General features: G+C 42.0%; 1 protein-coding gene across 2 annotated transcripts; it reads right to left on the bottom strand.

Annotated features, from left to right (window-relative positions):
* Positions 1 to 258: 258 nt before the first annotated feature.
* Positions 259 to 7,734, bottom strand: wfs1b (Wolfram syndrome 1b (wolframin)). Of its 2 annotated transcripts, none has more exons than XM_019276022.2 (10): positions 7,545 to 7,734; positions 6,282 to 6,671; positions 4,558 to 4,631; positions 4,227 to 4,371; positions 3,899 to 4,072; positions 3,721 to 3,801; positions 3,473 to 3,627; positions 3,142 to 3,378; positions 2,867 to 2,985; positions 259 to 2,709 (listed from the first exon to the last, which is right to left on the bottom strand). In XM_019276022.2, the coding sequence occupies exons 2-10, from the start codon at positions 6,667 to 6,669 to the stop codon at positions 1,167 to 1,169; spliced, it is 2,916 nt and encodes a 971-aa protein (XP_019131567.2). In that variant the 5' UTR covers positions 6,670 to 6,671; positions 7,545 to 7,734; the 3' UTR covers positions 259 to 1,166. The 2 variants fall into 2 exon arrangements, with proteins under 2 accessions (XP_019131567.2, XP_010733795.3); XM_010735493.3 differs by having other exon boundaries at positions 4,558 to 4,634.
* Between the last annotated feature and the right edge of the window lie 2,754 nt (positions 7,735 to 10,488).

Consider the following 10,488-nt stretch of genomic DNA (forward strand, 5'->3'; position numbering starts at 1 on the left):
AAAAGATGGATGAAGCTGCAGATTCAGGTGATAATACGTCATCTGAGTGTGTGAGAGTGACACATCGGTTTATGTGTTTTTAGGAAAAATATTGAGTATAGCTGCTTTTCCTACAGTTACATGTCAAAATGTCTTCTGGCCTATTGAATTGAATCTCAAATGCATGAGCAAAATGAAGACTTATCACTTACTATACCTTCAAATGTCTAAAATCACTATAATGCAACTAATGTCCAAAATAAAGAACAACAAGCAAAATGTTTTCTTTATCTTTATGGGTCACAGTATAGAAAACAGTAGTGGCATCCTAATTTGAAACACGTCATCACTCAGGGACTGCAAATATTCAATATATTAAATCTCTGCACAGCAGAGATGGAGGCAAACAAAGGGAGGAGAAGACACACGAGAACAGAGAAGGCAGAGAACTTCTTAAAGGTTAAGGATTAAAGACATGATGTCCATATTATTTTTGAATCGAGACTATTTCTATCTTATAAGGCACTTGAAATCTTATTTCCAATACATTTCAAAATTACATACTAAACATAGACTATATAATGTTAAATTATTAAAGCTTGACAGCAATAGAAACCCTCGCAGAACCACAGGCATAACAAGGTTTAACAGGAAGCTGTACAAAAGTAAATACTGATGATTTTGGCCACAAATATTTGATAACCAGACATAGAAATGTATGAAACACACACAGTGTTTGTATAAGAAACCAGAGTGACTTCATTAAAAGACTTACCGTGATGAGCACAAGTTAGCCTAAACTAGATGAGATGCACCACTGAGCACAGTTGAGAAGTTTTAGATTGTGTTTTTCTTCCTTTAGTGTTAAGCAGTAAAATGATTTATTCTTAAAACCCTATAAGTTTGTGCTTCTCCTCTTTGTACATTTAATTTCATTATATTATGTATTCTCACACATTTTGGCTCAAAAGCTATAAGAATGCAAACACACACTTGCTCAAGTTACAACGCAAATGTCTTTCTTTCTGTGCACCCTAAATAACGGTACTAAATAATCGCCAGTATTGCAATTATATTCTGTGTAGAACAGCGTTGTACAATCATTAATGTCCTGAAACTGAATATAGTATTATCATTATCATATATCTTAGTTATCCCAGAGGTGCGTTTACCAGATCTCTCACCCTCTACCCCTCCTCTGGCGTGTCAGCCTCTGTTTCAGTCTCCGAGTGTGGCTCCAGCTGAGCGGTCAGGAAGGGGTTGAAGAAGAAGTCGAAGCCAAACTGCAGGGCGGACTGAGCCGTGCGCCTCCAGTCGTGCTCAATCTTGTACTGCCTGCGGCTTAGCACGTGTGCGTTGGTGCACGACATGCAGTGAATGGCCTTTAGCTCAAACACGGGCCATTTGGAGCCTAAACGACCCTCCAGTATGGTACTAAACTCCACCAGGCTTCCGGTGTTTAAGTGTAAAAGCACAGACTTGAACTCATTACTAGCCCGCAGAACTATGTCCTTAGTTGCGTCTTCGTCCTCTATGATCGTCCCATCCTTGGTCTTCCTCTCCAGCGGCATGCCCATCGTGACTTCGAATTTGTATCGATCAAAGCGTTTGATGTGGCATTCGTGCTTGGCCAGTTTTTTAAGTTTACAGAGTGGATGTACTGGAGGGGGAGCCGGCGCAGGCAGAGGCTGTGGAGCAGCTGTGGAGTTTTTCACCTCCTCACACAAAGGATAGGGCTCACCATACAAACACCGCATCCAGTTCCCCACAAATACGGGCAGCAGGTTGATAACCGAATGAGGCCCGTTCTCGATGTCGGTCACGCGGACGTATTTAAAGCGCCCAGTCCAGGTGACGCGATGTCCTTCGAGATGCGAGCAGAGAATCTGAGTTTGGGCCATGTTGTTCTCTTTCCAGGCCATAGGGCCGCAGAGGTTGCTGTACTCAGGCCACGTAAGGGTGGAGTTATAAACCTTCATGCCTTCAGACCTGTAGACATACATCCAGCAGAAGAGTACCACCGCACTGAGCCACACCAGGATGAGCTTGACAATGCTACTTCCTGACAAAGAGCGAAAAACTGCTACGGGGTTGAGGCTGAATCTGGTCCAAAGCCTCAGCACTACTGGCACGAAGCAAATTGTCAGCGTGACCAACATCTTTGTCAGCTCCAGGGCGAGAAACCACTGCAGTAACTGGATGATGAGCATCGCGGCCATGCCCAGTGAAAGTATAGGAAGGGCGAAAAGGAAGAGGAAGTAGCCAACGCAGGTGCGGATGAGTCCTATCACGGAGGCGTTATTAAGGAACACCAAGGTGAGCTCACACCAAGTAAAGCAAACCATATAGGGCACCAGGCACAGGTAAGTGCCCTTGAAGCCTCTGAGCTGGGCCATACGGAAGAGGAGGTAGAAAAGGTGCCCATACAAAACACACGGTATCCCCAGGTTCAATGCCACTATGTCCCCTAAAGGCAGAGTGATCCATGTAATCCCAAAGATCCTGAGGAACCAGAAGGACTCTGGCAGGAGTGGGGTAAGGGAGCACGCTCCGGAGAGGACCTCCGTGAGCAGGGCTTTACGAGCAAAGAGCTGAGCGGAGGCATGAAGGCTGAGAAAGGCGGTGACGGTGAAGAAGAGGGCGACAGCGGCCAATTCGGAACAGGGGATCCAGGATTTATCAGCAACGGGGAAGGAGAAAACCACAAAGACCACCGAGAGCAGGAAATACCTGAGAACACGCAAAGTCGCACAATATATTAACTATTAAAACTACTAAAACCTGAACAAAACCAAACCTTACATTTGCCGGTAAAACAGATCAAACATTTACGGCAGTCAAGTGAGCAAATGAATGAATGCGTTTCCACATGGATTCATATACTTACAGATAAGGCTCCAAGTGTGTCCATCCAAAGTTAGTCTCAGCCTGCTCCAGATCTAGACCGGGTTCAAAGTGAGTCAGCAAGTCAGTCAGGGCCCGGAAATTTTCCCATGCTTTGGAATTCTGTAGGAAAAGATGCGTATTAATTTCTGTTTACTTGTACCTCCACAGATAAGTATGTCTATGCTCTAGTACACAAACCTAAAGCAAAAAAAAAAGCTCATGTTTACAGATTTAATATTACCAAAATAAACAAAACGGATGACGGCAGTGACTAACCTGAAATACTCGCAGTGTGCAGATCACCATGGAGAAGAATGACAGGTAGAAAACTAGCAGGGGGATGAGGAAGATGAAGAAGTCAATTGTGAGGTTGGAAATGATAAAGAAGAAGATGAGTGCATTGACGTGGTGCGTGGGGATCAAGGTGCTGAGCCACTGCATGCCAGCCCGTGACGCCCAGTCGATGAGGTGCTCCTTGATCTCCAGCAAAGCATACAGAGGGAACTTCAGCAGCTGGGGGAAACAAAAGAGAGGACAGTGTCAGTACATCAGCACGGTCCCAGAATACAAGAAATGCACATCCTTAGAAAGTCTGAGAGCTTCCTACCTTTTGGTGTAAGGGCAGATCATCAGGATGTTTCACTACTACGTCATCGTCGTCGTCACCTCCTCCTGCTGCAGCCATGACTGGTGAAGGTGCGATACCCTGAGCGTACTTCTTAGTCATCTCGACAAAGTCGTCAAGACCCACATGGGAGTTGGCTACACAAGACACAAGCAAATGGAAATCTGAACACTGTACATAGACACTTTTTTCATCCTACAAGTTGCATCCACGTTTCAAACCACACATACCCTCACTGGTGACCATAGTCTCCAGGACTCTCCTTTGTTTCTTAGCAGAGCTGTTCAGTGGGCCTGGAGAGATTGGTTTGCCTGTAGATACAAGAGACAAATAATTCCCCATAACACAACACAACTATGCAACGCTCAGTGTTAAATTACAATATATATATAGTATCGTCTGCTGTACCTGGCTCTGTGTGAACGTGTTCAACATTCTCTAGCATCTCAGAGACAGCCACTGCCTTCTTCCTCTCTGGGTTCAACTTCCAGTACATCAGCAGAGCTGCTTTCCGAACTCCTCTCTCAAATCGTGTCTCTGTACACAACTTCTTGACCTCTTCAAAGTTCTCCAGAGTGATGCCTGAAAAAACAAGAATGTAAATATGCACACTGAGGATGGACAACTATTCCCAGCACCCATGTGAAAGGTAATCTGACCAATTCATAACATCAAACCGATGATTTTTATGCCACTTTGCTAAGAGACTGAAGGTAGCAGTGGGAGATTTCAGTACCTTTCCTGGAGGCTAAGCACTGTTGCAGCAGTTTGACGGCATCCTTGCGGCCTTGTTTAGCAGCCTGGATGAGCCAAGTGACCGCTGTACAATTGTTCAACTCCTCATCTCTTTCTTCAGCCAGTGCCAGGAAGTAACGCCCCATCTGGACATACACACACACACAGTTTGACTTGCAGGCCAAGCATTGCTGTGACTTAGTTGACTCATGCACTGTCCTTCCCATCAATATGTCGCTCTAAAAAAACCCTTTTATAATTGTTTGGCTGATCTGTTCTGTGCCCACCATCTGGTCATTAAAATCATTTGCAATATGTTCACTGACACCGACCTTGGTCTGTGCTTTAGCATCTCCTGACTTTGCTCTCTCCTCCAGGTCCTCAAAAGTGACCTCCTCCTCCGGGTCTTCTGAAAGAAACAAAAAATTATTCTAAAGTAGAGTCACAGGCCTTATTATATATAGATGTTCCTATATATAATATATGTTGTTTCCTAACAACATGCCTTCTCGTGTAAAATTTGTGGCTGCTAAGGGTTTACTAATGTAGCTCTCATGCAAATAGGTGGATAACATTAAACAGACAGTTAATTCAAAAGGCTTTTCTCTTGTAGGATTTGAACTGAAGATGAAACAGTTTAACTTGATGTCCTTTGTCCTAGTTGCAACTGTTCTTGACAAGGTGAGGCAACTCTATTTATATATCACAAAGGCAATAAGACAAGCTCTAAAAGTAAAAGATCTAAAATTAACAAGCGTGTGTCCTCACAAGACACACATACAGAGCTGTCTAATCATGGCACAGTGGAGTGAAAGTATCGCATCCAAGTTCCTCCTATTTTTAGAGGCTGAAACTGCTGACCAAGCTGTTTCTTTCTCAAGTTAATGCTTCGACTGACAAACCGTTTATTTTTCATGCCTATAGACTGAAGCTTGAAGAAACTTTAAATGAAGTTTCATTCAGGTGAATATTTAAAGTCACAGTTTGATTTTCTCCGATCTTTGCTTTTAAAATACAGAAATGTTCCAGACAAAGAGACATTATGGAAACGGTTCAGTCTTATGAGTGATCATGAGTCAGATCCTGTCAGAAACAGCTTCTGTCCTGATAAGAAAGTCCCTCTGGTTGAATTATCATCTCCTTTTGGTTGATGAGTTCTGAGCTCTCTGCTAATCCAGAGCTACAGCTCACACTGAAAATAAGTCTTCTGCTTCTTCTTTTAAAGTGAACTGTCCCCATTTGTTGTACTTAAAACATGATCAACATCTTTCTAGTCATGTATAATAGGAAAAAGATAGAGGTGGCATGAAATGCAGAAACACTTTCCAAGATTCAAAACACCCACAAGCTGTAAGTGATACTTGTTGTATGAGGCGGGGGTCCATCAGATGTTGTCAATGCTCCTGGTACGCTGCTCATACCCTGATCCTCTGCCTGAGCCCTAAAATAACTGTTGCTTTAGCACTGTCAACAACAGCTGCAAGCTTCCCTGATGTAAAATGCAGGATTTCGTGGTGATGCAATCCGTGCAATCTCACATTTTCACTTTCGTTATGATTATGTGTTCAAATATACACTGTTGGACACATGGTGCAGGGTTTGTATGTTTCAGACAACAGGACTGGATCTAATGGAGAAAAAAAAACTGGTCCAGATTAAATGACTGAGGTGTTATATTTCACACTTCCCATTAATACGCCCTATTTACATATGCAGACATCAGTGCAAAGCTATGCAACAAAATAACATGCGATATCCCCAGTGCAGTGCGGAGATCTCCTACTACGTTAACTTTACATGCAGGATATTGGTTAGTGCAAAGAAAGCAGAGCTGAAATGGTCGATGGAAAGATAGGGGTGAGACCGGCTTTTCTCCACAAGTCAGCAGAAAGTGGGAGAGGCTGCTTTACATGTTGTGGTACATGTCTTTGGTTGTCATGGAGACACTGTAGTACACACAGTAAACAGGGAGTGTTGGCTGCACTGATTGGTGGAGAAGAGCAAAGTAAACATTTTGCAATTAAAAGTGTCAAAAGGGTCAAAGTTTGATTCTCACCTGGTTCAGGTGTGGGAGGAGGATGTGGAGCCTTAGCTCCAGCAGCTGTGGATCCATTTGGAGGATTCTCCGTAGAGGCTGCATTAAGCTGAGATCTGCCCACCTGAGAGGGGCTCCTGATGGGCTGACGGAGAGGTGAGACAGGGGGCGTGGACAGGGAGGAAGAACGGGAGGAGAGACCAGGAGAAGTCCGAGGGGAGGCAGTGGAGGAAGAAGATGAGGGCGTCGTCGGAGGTGTTGGGATGGTGAGTTTAGGTTTGGAGCGCTCTGGGGTTGGTGCGGTTGGGGTAGAAGATGAGCTTGAAGAGGAAAGGCCTGGCCTCAGGGTGGCGGGAGGTGAGGGACTGGGCTTTGGGGTGGCTGGGTTGCCGGTTAGCGATGGATCCATGGCTGAAAATGATATGAGACAACACATTAGTGATGTTTGAGAGCATCTGAAAACAACAACGGTAAGTGATATGTGTGATAAGTGTGTACTGCAGCAAGAGTAAGAAAGCACATGTTCAAGGCAGAACAGCTGGCAGGGAGAAGGAAGTGACAGCTGTGGTGAAAGGACACTTTCCCTCTGATACTTGTGTATGAATATTATATTTACATACAAAATAATGGCAATAAAACTGCATACAAATAAATAAAAAAAGAGAGAAAGAGAGTAAACACTTTATATATTACCTAGAAAGTCTTGTTTTCTGATGACAGTATATCTAACCATAGCAGCAACGGACACCTGTGGCTTTCAAACATGTGCCAGCAGGAGTGCCTGCACATTTCCATTCAGGATGAGTCACTAAAGCCTTGGTGGTGTGTTTGCTTTAACAGCCTGCAGACTGATATGCCTTATATGAGTACTAAACAGCATAATTCCCTTTTATTTTATTTTATCATCCTATATCTGCAAGTGCATGTTGTGTTTTGAGTTTAGTTTTGGTTTATTTATGTCAAATCATTTTGTTTTCTCTCGTAGCAAACAGGTCAGGTCTATTTCAGACATTATGATGTAAGCCCTCCTATACTTGACATCCTTTAAGTGTCCTGACTGGAAACGTGATGTGTCCTGTTGCAATTTAGGGAACCCCCCCTTTTAGGCCTGCAAGGAAGAAGCTCAAACAACACAGATAAAACCAGATGACATGCAAATAAGACTAATTATTGCAGTATAGTGTGCACACAGTGGCTGCAGTCTTTATGTAAACCGATAGATAGTTGAAATAACCGGTGGCTCTGCTGCTAACGCTAACCTGTCACAGCTGTTGTCTTGCTCACCTTTAACCACGGAAGCACCAGTTTATCTGAAGAAGTCCTGAAGTGGAACAAAAAAAGAAGCTTCGAGAAATATCTCAGTTTGTTTTTGTTATAAAGTGTCTCAGCTCATTCTCCCGTTTCGCTTTTGTAAAGCGCTGCTCCTGTCCGCTCCTGCTCTTTGTGCTCAAACTCCAAAACACACAGCTGGTTCAGTCGACGTACACGCCCACTTTCTGTTCTGCGCGTTGTGATTGGACAATGCTTTCTTTTAACGCGATGTGATTGGCTGTAAGGCAAGGACGTTCAAATATGTCGTCTCAGTCAACAACAATCAAACGTCGAGAAGTTGATGGATCCCTAAAGTGACATCAGGGAGACTTACTGCTGTTAATAAATCATATAACCCTTTAAATGAGTCAGATTTTATAATATAATATAAGTTCGAGTCTTCTTTATTTTTTATTAAACATTATTTGATTTATTTTTTTCTGTTTGGAACAATGTAATAAGATGTTTGCACCAGGAGATGGCAGTACATGGCATGAACGTGGTTTTGAACCAAGACTATTTTCTTTACATATTTCAAAATCTTTAAAATGACATTAAAAAACAAACAAACAAACAAAATGTAATCTACTCTAATTTTTGTTTTGTTTGTTTTTTTAAATGTTACTTTTGCTGTTTCCTTTTGCAATCTCTATTGTGTATTACTGTTTTGAGAATATATTAAATGACTTTATACAGTCTTTTTTTATCAATGTAATCAATCAATTAATCGTGTGTGATCTGGGAGAGGTTGAAAATGAGATGCCAGTAGATTGTCCTGATTTATTAATTTTTATGTTGGATGAATGCAGACTAAAGTTCCTGTTTACAGATGGAGTATTTCACTTTGCATAGTTTGTGTTGAATGCCTGCCAACAACGTAAGAGGTCTCTTTATGTTTGATGTGTTTAAGGGAACAGTCTGTGCCTCATTTGTTTTCTGTATTGTCTGCTATGCATAGTGTCTCACTTGTTGTTTTATTCTCATAATTGTTTATTGCCTTTGTTAGTTATGTGTGTAGTGTCTTGTAAGTCCATGTGGGCTGGGCACATTTTGTACTTAGTTACTTACAATGCGATGTGGAGAAAGAAAAGATAGTACCAGAGTATTTTAAAGCCATGTTCGGCTTTAAAAAAAAACCGTGTTGTAATAGCACATTCAAGTGTCATTTAAGAATTTAAAATGGTCTTAAAGGTTTATGGTGCTGAAATCTTACATTTATGTAACCTGATTTCTTTAGGATTTAGTGTTTGCCCAACAATTAGGCCTATGTTTAATCACATGCTCCAGATTCCAGAGAATGATTAGCTCATAGAGTACAAATGGAATTATTATTGTGCAAGATAAAAAAAGGTAAAAACTGTGATAGTCTGCCTCTAAATCTGTGATTTGGGTGTAGTATTTTCTGCCAGTTTAACTGTGGTTAAAAAATATATTGGTTGAGCCCAAACATAAGCTGTTGAGATTTTGTAACGATCACGTGTACAATGAAACCTGCCACCAGGAACACTGGGGAATAGACAAGGAAAGGAACACATTAAAGTTCAGAAGAGGGGGAGCCAGGCAAAGGAAAGGAAGGAGACAGACAGACAATTAAAGAACTTACAAAGCGTAAAAGCAACAGGACTCAGGGGGGAAAGTCAGATTAAAGTCCTGGAAATAAGAGCAGAAACCACATTGTGGGAAAGAAGGAAATGGGGGCTGTAATTGCAGCTGCATTGAAGCAGTTATGTAAATGGCTCTCGATTAGTAGATTAACGCAATCCAGTTGAGAGGATAAGCAGGACCCTTACTGGTTTTGGAATTTCACATACACGCCTTCAATCTATATTAGTCTTTTCAATGGGCTTAGGCACACGTGCACTCAGACACGAACATATTAAACACAAAGGTGTTTAATATGATAAGTAATGAGCTTGTTATGAATCCAAATATTTTGACTATGTAAATCTCCTGGTAGGACCAAACTAGCCTTGCCTTAGGGTCACCATGTGGTTATTACTTAATTGATTGAAACAAGTTGTTTTTCTTTACTTTGTTCTGCTTGCTTTTATTCTCTGTATCACCTCAAAGTCGTGACTTATTATAGCGCTCAAGTGATGGATTACTCTCATATCTAGCAAGCCTGACAGCTGCAGTTATTAAAAACAGTTGCATGACACACCAAAATAGACTTGTCAATCCAAAATGCACTCATGCATCTCCTTCTGTCTCTAAACAGTACGTGCCCCACCCACGGTTTCCCCCGAACATTGCCAATGGCTCTCACAGGAAGAGAGACCTGAGGAGGAGGAGAGGAGTTATGGTCAGTAACCATAGGAACCGGAGGGGTTATGTGAGAACGGACATTGACTGCAGTAAAGATGAGTATTTCCATCACATATGCTGCCCAGAAGCTGCTCTGACCTTTGAAGTTTCTCTCTGCAGGGAATTGGGCTGTAATGCTGGATGTGCTGCAGCCAGCTGATACTTTGGTCAATTGTCAAGACTTATGGGATTTTAAATTGAACATATTCATATATATATGAATCACACCAGCTTGAACAGACAACATGTGGTCATGCAGATTTCACTTTGAGGAAATTCTCAGACAGAGTTAATTCATCTTTCATAATGTTGGTGCCACTGACTAATAGTCCTAGAACATGACCCATCTTTTACTGTATACAAACCTGTTATTAGAAACTCTTACACACATTTCCACTTCCTACACACTTTTAAAGTGGGGGAAACTCAGCTCCTTCCTGTGGCTTAGATCCCTTCTTCAGCTGCCAGCCCTCTGTGTATTGATCTGGTGCTATTTTGAGGCCTGAGTGGAAAAGAAGAAGAGAAAGAGGAAAATAAAATAAAATAAAAGATGAAGAACAGGAATAGTTGTATGCAGAGTGACTTTTAATCACAGCTGTTCAAGTCTGTGTTC

This window comes from Larimichthys crocea, chromosome I, assembly GCF_000972845.2.
Source record: "Larimichthys crocea isolate SSNF chromosome I, L_crocea_2.0, whole genome shotgun sequence".
NCBI classification, from domain to species: Eukaryota; Metazoa; Chordata; class Actinopteri; family Sciaenidae; genus Larimichthys; species Larimichthys crocea.